General features: G+C 36.9%; 1 protein-coding gene across 26 annotated transcripts in view; it reads left to right on the top strand.

The window, feature by feature from the left end:
- Positions 1-22,400, top strand: part of LOC127983763 (afadin) — a 103,733-nt gene that overhangs the window by 77,837 nt on the left and 3,496 nt on the right. For 7 of the 26 annotated variants that reach the window (XM_052586034.1, XM_052586058.1, XM_052586035.1 and 4 more), the window contains 10 exons: positions 4,322-4,387; positions 4,570-4,643; positions 5,534-5,652; positions 5,991-6,182; positions 6,287-6,375; positions 7,452-7,637; positions 8,955-10,088; positions 12,370-12,405; positions 15,002-15,136; positions 17,616-18,162. In XM_052586034.1, the coding sequence (XP_052441994.1) occupies positions 4,322-4,387; positions 4,570-4,643; positions 5,534-5,652; positions 5,991-6,182; positions 6,287-6,375; positions 7,452-7,637; positions 8,955-10,088; positions 12,370-12,405; positions 15,002-15,136; positions 17,616-18,162 (2,578 nt within the window). The remainder of the gene's footprint in view (positions 1-4,321; positions 4,388-4,569; positions 4,644-5,533; positions 5,653-5,990; positions 6,183-6,286; positions 6,376-7,451; positions 7,638-8,954; positions 10,089-12,369; positions 12,406-15,001; positions 15,137-17,615; positions 18,163-22,400) is intronic. The other 19 variants (XM_052586047.1, XM_052586046.1, XM_052586055.1 and 16 more) reach the window with 7 other exon arrangements.

Here is a 22,400-nt window from a genome sequence, read left to right as displayed (position 1 = left end):
ATCAAAGCCAGTTTAATGCAGGTTTCCTGAGGCAAGGTCAGCTGAGTCGCTCTCCCACTAGGTCCGCAGAAGACTCCTGCATCAGCCGTGTTCAGACGGCCTGGAAACCGCCCTGCCTCGGAGCCCAACCTCAAGGCTTCTCATGTGTCTTTCACCGCAGGTTCACTCTTTAATGTGGAGAGACTAGTTTTTGAATGGTTGTTTCTCATCACAGCATAATACGTACTTTCAAAGTCTAATCAGAGAGCTTTTGGGCTTTGCTAGGCGACATGTATCTCCCTCAGGACTTGGGCAAGTCGAGACCTTACAGCAGATGAGAAGAGGTTCACGTGCACAAGATTGGCATATCTGCATTTCACTTTTTTTACTTGTTGATGAGTACTCTGTGTCCAGTGTGTTGCATTAGACATTATGTCAGTGTGTTGCAGGCCTTGCTGCCTCTTGTGAAATGGCATACGCAGAATTTCAGGCCGATGGTTGTGTGCACATTGGTTTTGGGCATTTGTTTTTTTCTTTTTTTTCTTTTTATTTTTTTTTTTTTTTTTCAGTGGTTACATTGACAATGAAATGCAGATGTATCTGTTATAATACCTAATACAGTGTGACAAGCGTCCAATAAGAACACGTTCAATACCTAACATAACAGTACAGAAATATAAACCACACATCTCAGTGTTACTTGCCATTTCTTTGTAATTGTTTGTCAAATTTACTAGCAGTTTCTGAGTGAAACTTATTTCTACATCAAAAATTAAGTATAGGTTTATGTTAATTTCTGAATATACATTAATGTTATTTATAAATAATTATAATGTATTGTGTAAAGTATTTTGAACTAACAAAGTATATAAATGTTCGCATTTTATTATTTAATTAACTAATTAATTTGAATATAGTAAATGTAAATACAATTGCCAATCAGTAGATATCGATGTAAAAATAATGCTGTTAATGCATTAAACCTATATTAATACAGTAATATACTGTTGTTCATCGTTAATTCATGTTCATTCATTTAAGGATTTCTAATGCATGTGCTTATGTTAACAAATTGAACTTGCAAAGAGTTACCAGTTATTACACGAATAATTAAATTAATCAATAAAGTTAAAACTATTTTTTTTAGGCACTTGAAATGTCAATTATTTATTTATTTATTTATAAATGGTTGCTTGACTGTAGTTTTAGTACTTTACATGATCAGTTCAGTTTAGCTTGGTATACTGCAGTTTAAAGTAAAAAACTTTGGTTCGTATTCCCACCAATCCACCCTGTTTGTTGTGTATACTCACTATGAGGAAGAGTCATTGTCCAGGATTATATCATAACACCCTCACAACATACAGGATAGAATAACATACAACATACCGAACACATAGCGGTAGGTGGTTTTTATACATCTGCACCCCAATATGATTTATGACATTTGGATTGCATGTTTTTCCATTTCTGTTTTCCTTATTTCATCACCTGTTCTCTCAGTTAGACTGGTTTTGTAGCATTTTAAGTGTTACTGTGTTATTGTCTTTTGAATGTGATTCTTTCTACAGTATCTGTATTTGGTGACCTCACCCTCGAATTAATGCTGTGTGGTTTTTTGGAACTTTGTGGGGGGGTTTTTAGACCGTAAAAAATGTTAAAATTCAGATTGGCCGATTGCTTTGTAACTGGCGTGACCTCAATCATTTTAGGGGCCTGTAAGCGCACAGTACATGTTGACATTTTTCTTATATTTGTGGTTAAGTCCTGAATGTTAACTGAGATTTCTGTGGGATATTCGTGTGGTGTTCATGTTTCGGCTGTGTTTGAATTGGAGGGTGTGTTTATGCCAGTGTAATGTGAGTGGGTAATGGGGGTCTGTGGCTAACATTGGCTTTATTTCAGAGGGAAGAATAACAGAGGTTATGGTTTCCCAGGCAGATTCTGTTACTGGCTTTCTCGATCCATTGCTTCTGGTCAGCTTTATTTAGGTTTTTATACTATATGAACAATATATAAAGTGCTTATGAGCAATGCGGTACACATACCAATCTAGAGCTCACCAAACCAGTTTTCACATCACATCTTATGTAGGACTATATCACCATTCTCTGATGAAACCATTTGAGAATGATTTCAGAATGACGCGCCTAGTAGCTGTAACTTAACCATTTGAACCCAACAGGCATCTTACTCTATCGATGGCCAAAACTTTCTGCACAAGGTACATTGTTATTGACATTTGAGGTGTGTGAATCTTTTCAGAGAGCCTATAAACAACATACAACAGCAGAATAGTATGGTAAATGTAGATGGCACACTCATAACTTGTTGATCGGCATGGGTTTTTCATAAACCAGAGGAGAAACCAGATCTAGTCGGCTTAGCCTAGAGCCTGCATGGCGGGAGTGTTGTAGACTTGGGTGGCGTGCCATTTACTAAATGGTTTGTTATGACCATGAAACCATCATTTGGAGTTTGGCATGGGCTTTTAGAGATCTAGCCCTGGAATTCAGAAGTACATACTTCACTGTTGAAAGAGTTCATATGAGGCTGCAAGAACACAGTAGATGTGTTGACTTTCAAAGGAGCATTACTTTTTATTTTCCATTTAACAGAAGTGCAGTTATTTAGCTCTCTTGGTACAGTGAAAGTGGATGGGGACTGGGTTCGTCAAGCTCCAGTATCTGGTAAAAACTCCATGAAAAGTGCTTTGAAGTAGTCCATATGATTTGTGTGCTATATATAGTACCATTCAAATATTTGGGATTGATTAGGCTTTATTAGAATTAGTGCTGTCGAACGATTAATCACAATTAATTGCATCCAAAATAAAAGTTTTTGTAATATATTTGTGTGTACTGTGTATATTTATTATGTATATATAAATACACACACAGCATATATTTTTTAAATATTTACATGTATATATTTGTATTCATATTATTCATATGATATATATGTGCGTTATAATATACACTGTACAAACGTATATTATGTAAACAAAAACTTTCATTTTGGATTGTGATTAATCACGGTTAATTGTTTGACAGCACAAATTATAATGTTTTTGAAAGAAGTGTCTTATGTTCACCAAGTCTGAATTTATTTGATCAGAAACGCAATGAAAGCAGTAATATTGCAAAATATGACTGCAATTTAACATAACTTTATTTTTTTGAATATACATTTTTTTTACTGTCACATCTGACAAAAAAAAAAAAAAGCTCAAACAATACCTTGTAGACTCTGCACTTTAAGTCTTTACAAATCGTCAAAGGATAAGTTTCTGTACAACAGCAGATTGTGCACATATTCAAACGTGGTGCATCTAGACACTTTCAACCTGGTTTTTACATCAAACATAATTGGTTATTGCGTGTTTTATGAGTTTATTATTATTATTATTGTCAAATATACACAAAAGAGTATAGTATTGAATTTTCTTTCCTTTTTTTGTGTGAACATTTTCTAAGACAAAAAATAGAATTTAGGTCAGTGCTGGTTTTGCTATATTTGTGCAGATGTGAGGGTTTGTCAGACTTCTCAGCTGTATGAGTATGAGAAGTTTGTTTCTGTATGAGAAAACAGCAGAGATGGCTGGGAATATAATACAGACCTCACATTTTTAGAGTAAATTTTTAGCAAGATCCCCCTCGAATAGAACTGTTGGCAGCTGCCAGGGGATTTTGGGTACTTACTTGCTCAAATGGCAAATCCAACCATCGGAAAAACAAATGATACTAACTTTAAACCACAGTCCTCAAATAAACCCCTTTAAAGCTCATGTCGCTGGAGCTCCATCAGCTTAAAGCTTTGAACAGACCATTTAACTCCGAGTTATGGAGCATTACGTGTTAGAAATGTTATGTTTGAGTGTTGAAACTTGTATGGCATTACTATTTTAAGTCTAAAGGATGTGCTTCAATGAATGCATCATTTTATCTTGAAGTTAATTACTAGATTTTATTTTGAAAGATGCTTTTCTAGCATGCAGTGCCATTTAGGTCGAGCTGATATCTCAATGAGTGCACAGTCCTGCAGCCAGATGGCCCGTGTCAGATGATGACCTCTGACGTGGGATATAGGACGAAGAATTTAGAGAGGGTTAATCATGGCTAGTTTGAACAAAACCTACTTCAGATCTGGTCTGAATTTATGAATGAGTTTATTTATATGAATGTCTTCACTGCTGGCTCCAGATTTATAGTCTTTCATGAATGAACGCCTGGTTTCTTCGTACAGCAGTTTCCACAGTGGAACTATTGGAGCCTGTAAATGACATTTAGATCTTTCTCCGAGTGCTAATAAATGGTTTTGCTTTTTCTTTTGTGTTTTTTAGGGTGCCGGACAGGACAAGCTTGGTATTTACATCAAGTCTGTTGTCAAAGGAGGTGCAGCAGACATAGTGAGTTTGGCTCGGTTTCTGATGTTCTTTATGGGCAAATGCAGATGAAGTGTGATTTCACATACTTGCTAGTATTATTGATAGTACTCCGTACTATATTTGGAGTTGAAGCTGTAAAATAATAAATCATAAAAAGTTTTCAACCTTGTTTTATGACAGTTTGAGTCATGTTTTCGTTTTAGGATGGGCGTCTGGCTGCCGGAGACCAGTTGCTCAGCGTGGATGGAAGAAGTCTGGTTGGCCTCTCGCAGGAGAGGTAATTCTGTAGCATTTAGACCTTTAATAATGGGATTTTAATAAATTTGAAATGGACTTGCAGGTAAAGCATGCAATATCCGGCTATGTCAAAGAAGACTCAGTTAAATAAGCAAAAGGATTGCATGCTCGAACCATTTCATTACATCACATAAGCAAGGAATGTGTCCTAATATACACAATTAAGTGGCGTAAGAACAAAATATGACTGACGTCTCTCAGTCTTTAGAACATCGTCTGGCAAAAGTGACACTAAAATGTAACATTCAAATAAGTTCTGTCTTGCTTTTGGGATTAAGTATTTGTCATGATGAATGACATGTAAAAAAGAAAAATTATATGCTTTTACAAAAAAAATTCACTCTTTAAAATAAGAAATTCTCCTTAAAAGAGATGAAAATTGTCCTTTCATTGAGAAGTTAAGTTTCTGACACAGTGGTTTGTCTTGTAATTATCCTGGATTTGACTTGAAAGCGTCATTATTCCTTGAGTTTAGGCATTAAGCTGTAAAGCAACAAAGCACCTTTTGTTTGCAAAGTCAAAACAGCTTAAAAATGTTCTCATTTCTGTCAGAAACATTTTATTTAGCCTGTAGTTTTGAGATGTGGTGGAATTGATGAAACTCTTAAATCTGTGGATTTGAGTTAAATGAGAAGCATATGGCTCTAAACACTTGTGAATGGATACAACTGGAGTTGGCTTTGGGATTGGTTCCAGCCTCCGTCTCTTGTTTACAGTTAGCCGACGGCAAATCCAAACAGACATTCTATGAGATTAGTCTCTTTAAATAATCTCTTGGGGGATTGCACAACTAATACTTCGAACATGAAATTCGTTCATCATAGTCTGCAGTTTTGTGTGTGTTACTCAAACATGTCTCTTGTCTTGTAGGGCGGCGGAATTGATGACACGAACCGGGTCTGTTGTAACGCTCGAGGTGGCCAAACAGGGAGCCATTTACCACGGCCTGGCCACGCTCCTCAACCAGCCATCCCCCATGATGTCCCGCGGTAAGCAACTGCGGCACGAATATATATTTAAATCTCTAACGGGCTTGCGTGTGGGAGCTGCAGTATTCCCCTTAAAAAATATCAGAGGCTGCCGCACAGCGTGCTAGCGTGACTAATTCCTTAAAGAAATGGAAATGTGGTGGATCTGGCACCCACAGCGTTCCCAGTCACACATGAAACGGTTCAAGAGTTGCGTTAAATATAAATGCTTTCGACACGTGTCTGGTAGTGATTCTGATTTGGTGCATTGTGGGTGATTTTTCCCCCCATTTCAGAGAGATGGGCACTTTCCCAGTGCTGAATTTGGTTTAATTCAAGCCTCTTTTTAATCTCTGCAGCATCAGACCGTGGACGTGGAGACAAGGGAAAGTTGAGACCAAAGAGCGAGGGCTTTGAGCTCTACAACAACTCTGTGCAGAACGGCTCGCCTGAGAGCCCTCAGGGCACGTGGGACACCTATCCTGAACCAAAGAAGGAGGACAGGTTGTTGAAAAACCGTGCAGACCACCGATCAAGCCCAAACGTTGCTAGTATGTGTGCCACTTCAAACTCTTGGTGTATTTGTCAGTGTGGTTCATTTTAAAGTGGTGACATTTTATTAACGTGTATTTTTATAAATTTTTTTCCTTCAAAGACCAGGCCCAGAGTCCAGGCGGGAAGCCTGTTTACCCAGGAGCCCCAGGAAAGATCACTTCGGTCTCGACTGGTAACCTCTGCCCTGACGTGAGTACACACAATCATCAGCACCTCTAAGATGAATCTTGCACGTGTGTGCCGAAACTCTCTTTCCCTAGTGAATTAAGTGTTTCTAGCACTGCTATTTAGCAACACTGGCATTGGATGTTGTCTTAACACATTTTTAAATAAATAAGTGAATCAGTGGGAAAGTGCAGATCAACCATTTCTCAAAGGCATGAGTTGGAAACATACAGTCCAGTGTGAAAAGTATAGTAAAACAAATTCCCAAACAAATGAGTCTTATGACTCAAGATTATTTTTTTGTCAAATAAAAACATACAGCATGACGAGTGTAGTTTAACAAGTTCCTAAACTAATTTTTTTTCTTATTATTAATTAAAAACATACCATGTGAAAATTACAGTCGTGTTGATTAAAATTAATGCTAGATCTACCCCCCCCTTCAAGAAAAAAAATCACAGTTTATTTTATTTGTATCTTTACTCTATTGCATTTATTTGTGCTGTTACTTTGTTAGTAGATAGAATATTCTTATTTCCTTTATTTTTATTTGACGGTATGTTTTTTTTTTTTTTCTAAACACAGCACATACCAAAACTGTGACTCTAAATCCCGTGATACGAACCGTGAAAAAGTTGAACCGGTCAAACCCTAGTGTTTTGTCATGCTACCTAGTTAATTGGAAAAATTACTCATTTTATTACTAAAATGTGTAGCACTTTCTTGTAATGTGGTTAGGTCTTCTTCAGTGAAGCTTCCTCTGGTTTTAATCAAATCACCAGAAACTCTCAAATCCAAACACACACCAGGACATGTTTTTTTGTTTCTGAAACCACAGCCAAATAGAAGCCTAATAAGAAACCTGTTTCGTGACTCTTTGTTGTGTTCTTGTTGTAATTAATCCTAATCATGTCTGTAACCACCTTTTAAATTGGCTAATCAGTCTTTGATCCACATTCCTTGATTCTCTTTGATTTATACACATGCTGTACATGCAAACTGGTATACTAGTTTCTGTAATCAATAATAATGCACTAAAAAGAGATGGCTAGACTTGTCACAGCTCAGTCTAATCTGTCTTTACCCTGTTTGTCCCACAGGAGGAGCCCTCTCCACCCCATCCAGAGGCGTATCCCATCCCCACTCAGACATACCCAAGGGAATACTTCACCTTCCCAGCCTCCAAATCTCAGGATAGGATGGGCCCTGGCCAGCCCTGGCAAAACAATGAACCGGAGCCTCTCCCCCCTATGGATAACCACTCAAATAACAGCATGGCTATGCAGGTTAGCCTTTTTAGGAAGAGAAAACGTATGAGTGCTGTGTGCTGTCCTGGTGCCATAGTGGTCTCATGACTCAAAACACTGGCAGTACCACAGTATTTTTCAACACTAGCACACTAACTGTACATTATTTCATGTTTGTTTGTTTATTTATTTAGTGGTAAGATAATGTATAGTGTCCTATGTTGTTATAATGATCAATACCAGTTAAAAAAATGAGATCAGTAAGATTATTTTGAAAGAAATAATTTTTATTCAGTAAAGATGCACTTTATTGTTCAAAAGTGACAGTAAAGACCTTTCTAATGTTACAAAAGGTTTATATTTCATATAAATGCAGCTCTTTTGAAGTTTATATTCATCAAAGTATCTAAAAAAAAAATCAGTCATGAATCAGTCATGAATCTTGAAAATATACTGAAGACTATACTGAAGACTGAAAATTCAGCTTAGCATCACAGGAGTAAATTGTTTTAAGATGTATAAAAATAGAAAACAGATGCTTTAAGCTCCGTTCACAAAAAAACGATTACTATAAAGATAACAATATTAGCGTCCCCACCAGCATACGATATCACCTGTTTATTCTAGTCTGTTTATCGTCTGGCGCTTTAAATTCTCGAGCTTGTTATAGCAGAATGGATTCTGATTGGCTGTCAATGTTTGTATCTTTCATCAGCTGGAAAAAAATTATTCTGAAAATGATTCCAACAATATTGTTACTATGTGCTTTTATCGTTATAGTTGTAGTGTGGACTCTGCAATTCTTTAATATTGAGAAAGATTTTTAGAACTATATCTCTATAGTTATCGTCCTTGGTTTGAACGGGCATTTACATTGTAATATTTCACAGTTTTTCATATATTTTTGATCAAGTAAATGCAGTCTTTGTAAGCCTAAGATACATTTTGAACATCAAAAAAAAAAAAGAAAAGAAAAAACTACAGACTGTAGTGTATCTGTAGTGTATATTGTTTCTTTTTAATATGCTTTGCCAAAATGTCAGTTTAAAATCTGTTTTTTTTTTTTTAACTAACTTAAAATATATTAAGCATACCTAAGGGCAGCATCCTTAATGTGTTTTTTTTTATGAAAAAAAAATCTAACTTTGTCAATTGAGATTATAACATTTCTAGTTTACAAAATTTGGGCCTACTTTTTTACGTGTAATTCCTATGTAGGCCCAATTTTAATTTGTCTGCAAAACCAGTTTTTTTGCATTACTTTGCTAGCTTTTTAAGGCTATGAGCAACATTTTTGTTACATATCACTTTTTGCATAAATATGAGTCTGACTGCTGTGTCATTGTGCCCTGCTAGCGGGTGGCGCGCTCTCAGGAGGAGCTGTGCGAGATAACGGGTGGATACCCAGGAGAACGCCTGCGTCAGGAAGACCTGATGCACCTGCAGCAGCAACAGCGTGATGCCGAGTACCAGCGAGGCAGTGGGGAGCACTGGAACCACCAGACGTCCTCTTCGGTGGAGTCCAGCACCTCCAGCCAAGAGCACCTCAACTACTCGTCGTCTTCCGGCTCCAGGATCCAAGGCAACCACAAGACCGGCCCTGGCCGCTGGAAGACCCCGATAGCACCCCACTCCGGCCCCGTGGGTGTCTCCCAACCTTCCCGTTCAGATCTTCCACCTCCTCCTCCTCCTCCTGTGCACTACGACTATGAGCCACAAACCGACCTGCCGCTCCCTCCACCGCCCTCTGTCACTCAGCAACAGGCAGCGGCCGCCGCAGCCATGGCTGACCGCAAGAAACGCGAGGAGCAACAGCGCTGGTATGAGAAGGAAAAAGCTCGGCTTGAAGAAGAGCGAGAGAGAAAGAGAAGAGACCAGGAGAGGAAGCTGGTGCAAATTCGCAACCCTCCCGGACCAGTCATGCACAACAACCAGCACGGCCCATTGCCACCCGCTCCACAGCACCAACAGATGCCCCATCCACAGCCTCCCATGCAGGTGCCCCAACCGTACCTTCCCCCGGTCCAGCTGCCCCAACCGCCACAGCCACAACCCGCTCGACCCGACAGGCTATCCAGCCTTCCCCGCCAGCCGCCACAGGACACAGTAATTCGTGACCTCTTGCCCCAGCAGCAGCCACGCACCATCGAAAGACGTGACCTGCAATACATCACCATCAGCAAAGACGAGCTGTCCGCCAGCGACAGCCTATCACCCGACCCCTGGAAGAGGGACGCCCGAGAGAAACTGGAGAAGCAGCAGCAGCTTCACATCGTGGATCTTCTAGACAAGGAGATCCAGGAGCTTCAGGCCAAACCTGAACGCACGGCTGAGGAGAACGACCGTCTGCGCAAACTCATGCTGGAGTGGCAGTTCCAGAAGAGACTGCAGGAGTCCAAGCAGAACGAGGAGGATGAGGAAGAGGAGGATGACGAAGATGTAGACACCACGCTAATTATGCAGAGATTGGAGGCTGAGAAGAGAGCACGGGTGAGCAGAAATGGGAAGTGGGATAGCTAGAGTTTAATGTGTGGATATACATTTTTAAAAGTCAACATGAAATCAAAATCACCACATTTCCTATCTTAATGCAAAGTTTTGGCCTAATTGGTAATGATTTATCCATAAAAGTCTTTGTAAACTTATTCCACATCTGGAACCACCCAGTAGCTAATCTTCTAATGGTATAGTATTTATCACTGCATATTAAGCTATACTAAAATTTATATTTTTGCTTATTGCTGTAATGTGAGATTTAATGGTGGTGTAATACACAAGGTCCAGTGGTTCCAATGAGAGAACATTTAAAAAATGTGATTTCCAGGCCAGGAAAATTCAGTGAAATTAAAAACATCTTAAAGACATCTTTATTGAATATAAATTGTTCTAGTTATGCTCTGTTTCAAAATATTTTGAAAGGACAATTTGCTTATTTAGGAATAATAAGGAAATTTTCATTGTAATAATATTTGTTTGGAAAATAATGGAAATTCATTCATTGGTAAAAAGGTGGGAAGTCGAGTGCAGGTCTGTTTTTTTTTTTTTTTTTTTTTTTTTTGTAGTTTGTGTTACGTTTAAATCCACAGTCGGTAGCAGAACAGACTGGTGATGGAATTATGAACAACTAACCTGGGATTCTCTGCGTGATGCTTTAGTTTCCCGCTGTTATGATGAATGTTTTGCCATGCGCTCCTGCAACATGCCTATGTCATTGCTTTTCCATGCTGCACTGCTGATGAATACATATGCTGCGCTGACGGAGGGGAGGAGCAAGGCTTTCTCGATGCCAAGCACTGGACACGATTCCACTGCTTGCACCAGCATTAACCTGCCTCGTCCAGATCAGTACATCTCTCCTGATCTCATCTGCCATTTAAATATAAAATATTCCTTTACGTTCTAAAATAAATCAGCAATGGATTTCTGACCTGTAGCTACTGGCTAACCAATATCTTAGGATCAGGATAATTTGAAAAGCGTTAACAGTTTCTAACAAGACATGGCCATATATATTTTTTTACATGCAAGGCCTTTTCAGGCACATATTAAGTGTAGTGAAGAATTAACACTTGATTCAACATTGATTTCGGTAGTAACTGAGGTTGGGTGATACAAAAATATGTCACATTTTATTTCTATAGCACATTCATTAAAATGAAAACAAAAGCAGGCGCACCACTAGAAAAAGCATCAGACAGGATGCTCTACAAAAAACATTGATAATGAAAAAGTCAGCACACCTAGGCTCCAAAAATATATATATTTAAATTAAATATAAAATGTATTTAATTGCAAATTTGTTGAAATAAAATTAAAAACGTATTAACAAAATAAATTATATATATATATATATATATATATATATATATATATTTAGCTTCAATATATTGTAACATCTAATTTTATATATATATATATATATATAATTTATTTTATTTAGAAATCTATTTAATAGAACCTTACATTTGAGTATTGACTATCAAATCATTGCAATGTACCTTTCAAGTTAACTGATAAAATATTAAATATTTTTTTAAAAATAAATATTCATATATCTTTTTAAATATTAAATTAATATCTCCAAAAATCTTATATAAAATAAATATTAGATATATCACCCAGCCCTTTTAGTAATTAAAGGCTTAATCTGTGTCCAGAAAACAGGCTGTAATGAGCCTCTAATGTCAAAACATGCCAGTATAGTGGAGTTTAATTCAGGCTCATGACTTCTTGGTGGGCTGGCGTGTGTGCAGCATTTCCAAACAGCTTCTTTGTATTTTCTGAGTATGAGTCTTTCAGTGCTAGCACAAACTCCAGCCCCCATTAACGTTCTTTCCTCCAACACCCACCGTAGCAGCTGTCATGCGAAGCGTAGCGTCCACCTGAGAGTCTGCTGTGAAGCTGCATTTGGTATAGCTCCATCTCTGAGGAGTTGGCAGGTCGAGCCGTCTAAGGGAAGGTCAGCACAATACCATGTGTTTGAAGGAAAACTCTTGCCAGTGCTTCAGTGGGGGGGCGTGGAATGATGGGGAAATTCTTCACCAGCTGAAGTGTTTGTGGAAGGAAAGTGGACCGTTGGCGCTAATCAGACCCGTACTGCCCTGGAATGTTCCTGGCAGCACATCACTGCGTCCCGGCCCACTATTTTTTTATTTAATTTTTTTACTTTTGTCTTCTCGAAAACCCCTCATTTTCTTTTTTTCTTACTTCTTTATTTATTCTCTCTCTCCCACCCCTTTGGTTGCTCTGTATGTTTTTGTTTCTCCTGCAGCAGACTGCTGTTCCAGCAATCTCTGTACTAGACTTGGTATGTTCTTTATGCTCTTTGCCTCTCTTCCTGTTTCGGCTCCACCTGTGTCTCCTCTTGTTCACTACCTCCCTCCCTTCATTTGGCCGTGGTAACTCCTTTACCCATGAATTAAATAGAGAGAGATGTACCACTTTTTCAAGCATGGGACACCATCTTGGGGACTTCATCTTGGGATGTTCATTAAGCTCCACTGGAAAACTGCTGCGTGTGAACAATATCTAAATGTTAAGATGAGCTGAATGTATCTATAAGGAAAGGAATCACAGAAAATACATTTTTAAAGCTGAAGTTGGTCCTTACTAAGCCAGTGTCATCAAATCAAAACTAGTTCCCATCTTCCATTAGTCAGGTGAACAGTTAGTCCTGCCCTCACGCTCATGCCTCTGGTTGAGGTTGAAAATAATTATACTTTATAGAGAAATCAACTTACATTAAAATATATATTTTTTTCTTTATTAAAATATTCAAGATAAATATTAAAATAACTACAATTATTTAGACTCGTATCGTCTTATTCTTAGGTATTAAATAAGATACTGTAAGTTATGTACTCCCCTTTCGTTTTCTTAAAGAAAATCATTTTAAAAATTATTTTTAATTAAGATAATTAAAATTTAGTCACCCCTCATTTTCAAATAGTTTAAATACTTTAAATGTAACATTTAACAAAATTAGTTACATTTAAATTAACACAATTTTTAAACCGATATAAATTAATAAAAAAAGGGTTACATGTTTTTTTTTCACACTACAATCATGTTAATACTTATTTTAGTCTACACTATTGAAAACGTGCATTTTAAAGCCCCATTCACTTCCATTTTAAATGTCTTTCTGTAACCCAGGTCTTTGAAATAGAGGTGCTAGTTAAAACTAATTTTAGTGATACTCCGCATTATGGCATGCCATGAATGCTGTATTTATTATTCTTTTAATATATATATAAAAAAAACACAGACTTATATATATTTAAAAAAACACACACTTCAGCTTTAAATGTGCAGAGGACAGCAACCTTATGAACAAGAACATTTGCTTTTAGAAAACCAGAAAATTAATTCCAAAGAAAGCTTTGGAAGGTCTTGTTCTTCTTGGAGAACATGATTTTGCTCTGCTGGTTTTGCAGCCGTTGTTTCAGTGCAGTGTCATCATGAGGGGGGGCTGGTGCATGCTTTCTCCCAGCCCGGTCTCTCCGGCCCTGGGCTTGCTTGCATGTGGGCTTCATTCCTGTGCCATGATCGCTATGTTTCTTCATCTACTCCACTCATCACTGCTCTCTATGTGTTTGTATTGACCCTGGCGCTTTGCCGCTCATCTACTCTGCGTTTCTCCATGGTCTTCTGTTCTGGGTTTCCTCTTCCTCTATCCTGACTACTGGACATGTCTCTGTTTATGTCCTCTTCCTTGTGATTTTGGAGGGATAAGGTGTATGACCGTGATTTTGTATTTCCTAACCTGTCGAGAATTGTATATGTATTGTGTATGAAGTTTGATCGAGGTGTTTGGATTACCTTTTGAATGATTTTCTGTAGATGTGAAGAAGGTTGCAAGTTGCAATTCTGTCCGTAAGTTGTTTTGCATGCAGCTGTGTATGTGCATGTGATACTGTGTGACGGTGTGCAGTGCACGATGCCCCTCGTCACAGGGGCCACATTGACAAATTTACTGGTGTGATAGAAACTCAACAGAACACATTTTTACAAATCACCACAGCAGGCTAGTTTAAATACGATGTTGTGCCAGAAAGACCGACAGTACTCAGGTTAGCCATTTGAAAATTGTAAGCTAATCTAGGTAACCATTTTAAATGTAAATATTAAATTAAATGAAACATTTAGGTTTAAATATAAGTTTAGAAGTACACTACTGTTCAAAAGTTTTGGGTTTGGAATTTGTATGTTTTTGAAAGAAGTTACTTGTGTTTATGTTTGATCAAAAATACAGTAAAAACATCTATATTGTGGAAAATTATTTGCATTTAAAATAAACTGGTTTCATTATATTTTGATATAATTTAAAATGTAATTAATTCCTGTGACGGTAAAGCTGAATTGTCCGCAACATCACTTCAGTCTTTAATGTCACATGGTCCTTCAGAAATCATTTAGAAATGATTTGCTGATTTGGTGAACAAGAAACCTTTATTATTATCAATGCTGCAAACAGTTAAAACGGTTACCAAAAATGTTTTTGCCGAAACTGTGATATATTTTTTCAGGATACTTTGAATAGAAAGTTTTTTTTTTGGAGCATTTATTTGGAGAATATAAATATTTAGCAACAATTAAAAATGTTCTTATTGTCACTTTTGATTAATTTAATGCATCCTTGTTTAACAAAAGTATTAATTTGTTAAAAATAAAACAAAATCTTACATACCCAAAACTTTTGAATGGAAATGTAAGTTTAAATTTCTCTAGGTTCGTTTTAAATTTAAGTATAAATATATCAGTAGCTTTACAACTAGGGTTGAAATTGACATTAAAATTATTTAAATGTAGGTTCATTTTAATTTCAAATCAGTCTTTTGTTTAGGACCATGAATTGGTCCATTGTTTTTCAACTAACCCTGATTATGCATTGTGCACCTCAGCTGCAGGACGAGGAGCGGCGACGGAAACAGCAGTTAGAGGAAATCCGTAAGCGTGAGGCAGAAGAGCGAGCCAAACAGGAGGAGGAGAGACGCTGGAGAGAGGAGGAGAGAGCCAGACGAGAGGCCGAGGAGAAGGTATTGAGATCGGAACGGAGCAGCCACAACTAGGAACTTCTAGAAGTAGTTTAATGCAAAAAAAAAGAGGATTTTGATGACAAAGGACTTAAGAGTCAAGAAATAAGTTTTTGTGTAAAATGCAAATTGCTGATATTTTTTAGCACACTTCTTATGATTAGCAGATTATCTTTCCGTTTATTGCCCACTCAGCCAGGCCTTAAATGCAAGTCACCACAACAGCAGACAGATCTGAATGTCCCAGACCAGTTCTCTTGCTATCGATTAGTCAGGTTAATTATTGTGAGATCTTCTTGCTTTAATTCCCAAAACGATATCTGTACCCATATACAGTAAAATGATTTTTGGCATAGTTTCCTGATAGAGACGTATGTTTATTCATGCTAACGTCAAGCTTTTTCGAGGTTTTGCCCGATTTCCGTGTGGATGGTTCCTCACGACCTTGTAAGTGGGTGTGATTGGAGACAGCAGCTGATATTTAATGTGTCAGACTGTATGAGATCACAGCCCCTTGTGCTTAATTTAAAATAATGTATATATACAGTACTGTATGTGCTGATAATAATAAGGTTAACAGCAGTTCTGGAGATAGTAATGATATCAGCTAAATTCAGTTTGTTTAACGCCCATGTGTTACACTTTTGGAATGCCTCAGCGGGTCATCAGTTTACCAGTGGTCTGAATTTACATTCATACGTCTAAAATGTGACCAAAACATTGTCCCACTATGTGACCATCCAGTTTTATTTGTGTCTGTGTGCATCACTTTCAGACCACTGGTAATTTTAGAGCCCAGTTGTGATGTCCAACTGCATGTCTTCACAACATCTCCTCTCTTGTGTTTGTGATGTATCCCCATCCCCTTCAAAGAAACGCATGAGTCACATGTCAGGTCTTTACACAACACTCCAGCATTTTGTTGGAAGACCATTGCCATTGCATACTACATTGCTTGGAAGTGCTGTTGGAAATGGGCCCGCCTTGGTTCTCGTGGAGGCTGTCCCAGATTGAACTAGCTCATGTGTGTTTCGCCTCCACATGCTCTCATAAGAGACATTCCCACCACCACTTACTAACCCAGGGGATCCTTGCACAGAGTCCAGAGTAGCCAGCCACTAGGTGTTTTTCTCCAAAGCTTAACAACCAAATGCCTATTGGACCTTCACCTGGAGCTTGTAACAGTAACATGCGCTCCAGGCATTTTTATTCCAGTTAGAACTAAGCATATTTCGTCAACTGTAGTGACTGTAGTTCCTCTTTAGCACCATCTGTTGTGCTTGCAGTTGAAGGCAAGTCTTTCACAGTGTTTGCACTGCAAGCAAGCAGCACAATGCAAATAAACTAGATTGCAATCTACTCGATTGTAGATTCATACAATTAGCATTTATAACGAATGTTTAATCAATTGATTTCAGTCTTCAAAGGAGTTTTTTGTTTAAACGCTCAGACACATGTAAATGAGCATTTTCTCATATTCTGTATGTAATCTGTACATATTTCTTTTTGACACACTGCCACTGTAGATGTGGATGCTGACCAAAATATATTAATGTTGATAAATAATATTTATATTAAAATATTTAGATTTTAACTTAAATATTTAATTACATTAGACATTTTATTGTTTCTCAGTCTTTTTTAAATGTTTCATTTAAATGTATTTTTTTTTTATGTAATATTTTTTTTAAACTTTAAAATTTTCCTGACTATTTGTCATCAACTATTTCAGATGAACTCACCTCTGAATTGAACAGTTAAAAAAAAAATTCCAATAGAAATGATTGTAGGCGATTTTAATATGAATTCATCTTATTATATTAATTATTTTTAAAAAAATGCATTTAGCAGACGCCTTTATCCAAAGCGACTTACAGTGCATTCCTGCTATTAATATTCATTCATTCATTCATATATTGTATAAATTATAGTAAAATGTTAATTTAACATTTTGTACATATTTAAATGTTTTATTAAATATTAACTTTTTAGTTAAAAAAAGTTCTTTAATTTCTTTTTAAAAAAACTTAGATTTTTTATTCAAATAGGCATGACTATTTCAGATAAAACTACCCCTGAATTGAACGTGAAAAAATAAATAAATTATTCTTTGCTTTTCATGTCGTTCAGCCTGACATTTCTTGGCCAGAATAAGCTGCAAAGTGGACTGAATTTGCACTTCATCATAGACAGCGCTGTTGATTTCCGTTTAGTTTGTGATGTTGCTTGCTTGCAGTGCAGCCATGTTAAATAAAACCAATGGCTTACGTTCCCCAACATGCAGGAGTGCGTTTTAGCTGAACTCGATTCACTCAGAAGCACATTACATCATATCAGCAAACACATTTCTTCTACCACAATGTAGCTTTACTACATTGGTTCATCCATTAGCCAGAGCAGCGTTAGCTTTGACCCAGGCCTCGCAGCTGCGCAGGCTAGCATAGGCAGCTCTAACCAGCTCTTCCCATGTTCCCCCCTTCAGAGGAGACAGGAGGAAGAGTACTACACCCGCCTGGAGGCAGAGCGGCGCCGGCAGCACGAGGAAGCCGAGCGCAAGCTGCTGACGCCAGACGAGCCTGGTCTGTACAGACCCCCACTACCCCGGGACTACCAGCCCCCTTCTCCCGCAAGCACCCCCGCCACTAACAACAACAGCGCCCCTCCGCCCCCGCCTCAGAGAAACACCTCCTACCTCAAAACCCAGGTCACCTCCCCTGACACCATATACACTGCCAAGTTTGTCTCATACAATGACGAGGAGGAGGAGGAGGAGGATGAGGAGGACGCGGGCCTAACAGGTCAGGTTAAGCTCTCGGCCACCCGGAAGTCCTACGGTGACCTTCCGCCCGCCCCAAAGCCCCAGCCGCCGCCAACCGCGCGCAAGCCCCGTCCCGTCTCAGATGGCATCTTTCTGTCCAACTCATTCCAGCTGCCCACAGCGGCCAATGCCAACAGTACTGCTCCCAAGACAGGGCAGCCCCCTCTCCCTCCCGCCAAACCCAGCCTCATCCCATCGGCCAACTCGAAAGGTAGAGACGCTGAGGAGAGAAAAGGGCCCTAACCTCAGCCCGCTCGTCCTCCATTTGTTATTGGTTTATCCGTTTTCATGTTTGTTTTTTGGGTTTTTTTTTTTTTTTTTGGTGTTCGTTTGTTCCTTTTCCTGTTCTCCAGTGGAGACTCAGCGCTCACCGTTTTCCACATTCCCTCTACCTTTCCATCTGTAAAATTTCGTAGTATCAGAGCCAATCCGTTGAATCATATGTTCTGGTTTCTATCATTTATTTTATTTAGTTAAATTTTTTCATCTTATCTTTCCTTTTACAGGGAATCTTCCAGGTTCAGGTTGAGCTCAACTGACTGCAGTTGTTCGATTAACTGACAATACTGGCTACCGTTTAAAAGTTTGGGCTCAGTCAGGATTTAAAAAAGAAAAAAAATGACTCCGCAAGGATGCATACAATTGATTTAAAAAAAAAAAGACAATATCATGACATATATCATATATTGCTGTTTTCACAAATATATTAAGCACCACAACTGTTGTCAACATTAATCATCACAAATATTTCTTGAGTACAAAATCTGCATATTAGAACGATTTCTGAAAATTTAGCTTTGCCATCTCAGGATTAAATGACATTTTACAATATATGCAAATAAAAAACGTTTATTTTAAATTGTTATAATATTCCACAGTATTACTGTTTTTGATGTAGTTTCAATCAAATTAAATACAGCCTTGGTGATTATCAGAGACTTCTTTCGAAAACATCAAATACAAACCTAATCGGCCCCAAACTTTTAAAAGGTAAATATGTTAAAATAATTTTTTTTGTGTGTGTGTTAATGTAAGGCTTATGTGATAAAATCACTTGCTGACCTTGTCTGTTATAAAGTTACATCCAAACTTTTTCACGATGATTTAACTGCTGTAGAAAGCCTTTAAACTATAGTACATAAACTTTTTTTACAAAATGTTTATGCAAGAATATAAGCAAAGTGACATAACTTCCTTGTTTACATTGAGTTCAGAAGGTAGTTTGCCAGACTGTTGCCTTGAGCCATAAGAACATAATTTTAACCTTAATTTAAATGCAATATATAATTTATTTTCAGCTTTATTTAAAGGGATCAAACTTATTTCATGCAACAATTGCTATCGATTGAGCTTAACTTGTATTGAACCTGGAATGTTCCTTTTAAATAGTAATTAGATTTTTGTTTGTTTGTTTTCCGCTCACCTATTCTCCCCGATTCCTCTTCCTCGAATCATCCTAGCAGTCAGTAGACCTCGTGATTCGCTGTGCGGTCCAAAATCAGTCCAAGTACTGTTGGTGTGGCCAGCCGTTTCATGTGTGTGTGATCTGCTTTGGGGTAGGCCGGGCCTCAGCAGCTAGACGCCTGCCCGTCCATTATCAGCTCAGGGAACGAGACACTGGCTTCTTGTCACTTGCAGTGGTGGGCTAAACACTGCACCTCTCCTCAGTCCTATTACACTTGGCAAAGGGGAAAAGATCTGTCGGATGAGGCACTTTTTTGTACTTGACTGTTTAAAAGCCATCTGAATTTGTTGTACAGCACTGGGACGATAGCAATCTTGGTGTAGACAGTCTCCGATTTAAAAAAGAAAAGAAAATGTCTTTGCCTCCCTCATGTGTTCATTTTACATGAGTGCAAGTCAAAACTTTGTGAAAGAAATTAATGTTTTAAAAGTAAATGATTTAAGTATAACACAGGTTTTAACATTAAGTAACATTTCAGTATATTTTCCTCAAATAAATTGTATTCAAAAATTATTATACATGTAATTATATTACTACAGTTATTTTATTTTAATATGAGTATGAATACATGTATATGAATACTGTTTAAATAAATACTTTATAATATAAATATATTTCTATTTTAATCACCAGGCACTTTTCTTACGTTTATTACTGAGGAAAAATGTAGCTATTGAGTTCTTAATTAACTTTTTCAAACTTTTAGTTTTTTTATATATATATATATATATATATATATATATATATATATATATATATATATATATATATATATATATATATATATATATATATATATATATATATATTTTTTTTAGAATTTGTAATGTCTGTGCTTTTGAAGTAACTCATGCAATATATCAGATGTCAAACTTTTTAAACAGTCATGTGCAAAAAAAGCAGTTCAACCCTATTTCACAAGGATGCCCAGTGTATCTGACCTTGCATGTAATCTGCACAAAGCTTCCCCTAACTTAATGTCATTGGGGCCTGTTGTGATGAAAAATGCATTTACGCTTACCAAGGAACTAACATTGCATTAATCAACCAATCAAAAGCACGGCATTCCTCCATGCTCAGACTGACTGTAGCTTTTCAAGCCACGAATCAACCGCTGCTGCTTTATTTAATGTCTCTTACCAAATCAACATCGTCATACCTGCTGCAACACTGCTGAAGCCTCTCATGGAACCAAAACCAGTTCAGTCTAACAGCCTCTCAGTAAAACACTAGTGCTGTGTTGTCACCAGTATAGTGCACTCCAGATATTTCATACACACCCTGATTTTTTGCCTTTACATATAGACTTGGTTCCAAAATCTAGTAAGCTACGTACTTAGGGAACTGTTGTAAGGAAACATATCTTTGACTAGTTTAGAATGTAATACAAGATAGTTGACGAGTCTGGATAAATGTTAATATAATGTTAATTATAAATAAGAATTTTAAATATATATATATATATATATATATATATATATATATATATATATATATATATATATATATATATATATATATTAATAATAATAATAATAATAAAAATGATATAAATATTTCACCAATTATTGACAAATATATAAAAACATTTAGTTTTATATATATATATATATATATATATATATATATATATACACACACACACACATACATATACATAAACGTACGTGTGTGTGTTTTATATATATATTCAATAAAATGTTTTATTGTAAAATGTTATTTTAAATATACAAATTTTAACTGAACATATAAATAATAAGCATACATATAAATATATATTCTATATTATGTAAATTATTAAGTATACATTATTATTATGTTTATTATGTTAATGTTCATTACAGAGAAAAAATATGTAATTGTGTATGAAATTAATAGTATATTATATCATGCTGTTAGAATAGCTTACTATTTTTGAGTTGCTTCTGATGTAGCACCTTAAAAGGCAACTCACTAGGTTATGGAACAGAGCTTTAGCATTGACAATATTGATTCAGACTGGTTTCAGCAGTGCTGTAGTTCTCACTCTTATCTTCTGTCTTGCTCTTTGGTTTGTCTTTATGTGTATTTGGCATCATCATTTGCTTGGCTCCACCCACCCTCCCCTGCTTCCTCTCACATTGGAATCATGGGATTCCACAGCCCTCCCATCACCTTCTCTGAGAAGGTGCATTGACCTGCTGGAACCACCAAGTCTCTGAGCAAAAAGGATCACAAGCTGCAGACTTTCAGTCTTTAATGTTCATTTTCTGCTTTATTGTTAAAAAAGAAAAAATATATATATTTTTTGTTTTGCAGGATTTAACAAAAGTAAAAAATAAATTGCACAGCTATATACTAAAATATATATATTTTTTTTTTAATACTTTCAAAACACAATGTCAACAAGCACAACAACAACATTCTTAGCACATTTTTCTGAGTCCACAAGGATTTAGAACTACATTAAAAATGTGAGTTTACTCGCTTGGCATTTCCTTGTAGTGCTTATGTCAAAACTTAAAATTATAAAGGAAACAAAGGTTTCAACATGTATTTTTGAGGTCAGACTGCGGACATTTTAATAGAAAAATGTGAACCGTGGATCTTAGTTTGCTCAGAAATCCAAAACCACAATTAATAACCCTTAAATCTTCCTGAGGGGATCAGTCATTCTCTTCCAGGTTTTATGAATACAAACTGAACAGCTTGATTCAAACATACAAACAAGTATAGACCATTGCTTCATATTTACTATTGTATTCAAAACCACAGTATGAAACACATTTAGTCTCAAAAACAAAACCTTTTGCTTCTAATTGATCCTTTTCTTTCTTTCTAAACCACCAGCTGCCCTGTTTTGCTCTTGAAGTACTTGGTCGTCACCAGTGGAGGTGTTTTTAATTTTATTTTTGGTTCACAAGTCAATGTGTTTGTGTCTTTCTCCCTCCGGCCCAAACTCATTCCATTATCAGTCAATCAGTGAAACCGTCCACATGCATTTG

Source organism: Carassius gibelio, chromosome B20 (genome assembly GCF_023724105.1).
Source record: "Carassius gibelio isolate Cgi1373 ecotype wild population from Czech Republic chromosome B20, carGib1.2-hapl.c, whole genome shotgun sequence".
Taxonomy (NCBI): domain Eukaryota; kingdom Metazoa; phylum Chordata; class Actinopteri; order Cypriniformes; family Cyprinidae; genus Carassius; species Carassius gibelio.
Note: the sequence above shows the minus strand (reverse complement) of the source record. Positions and strands in the feature narration are given on the sequence as shown.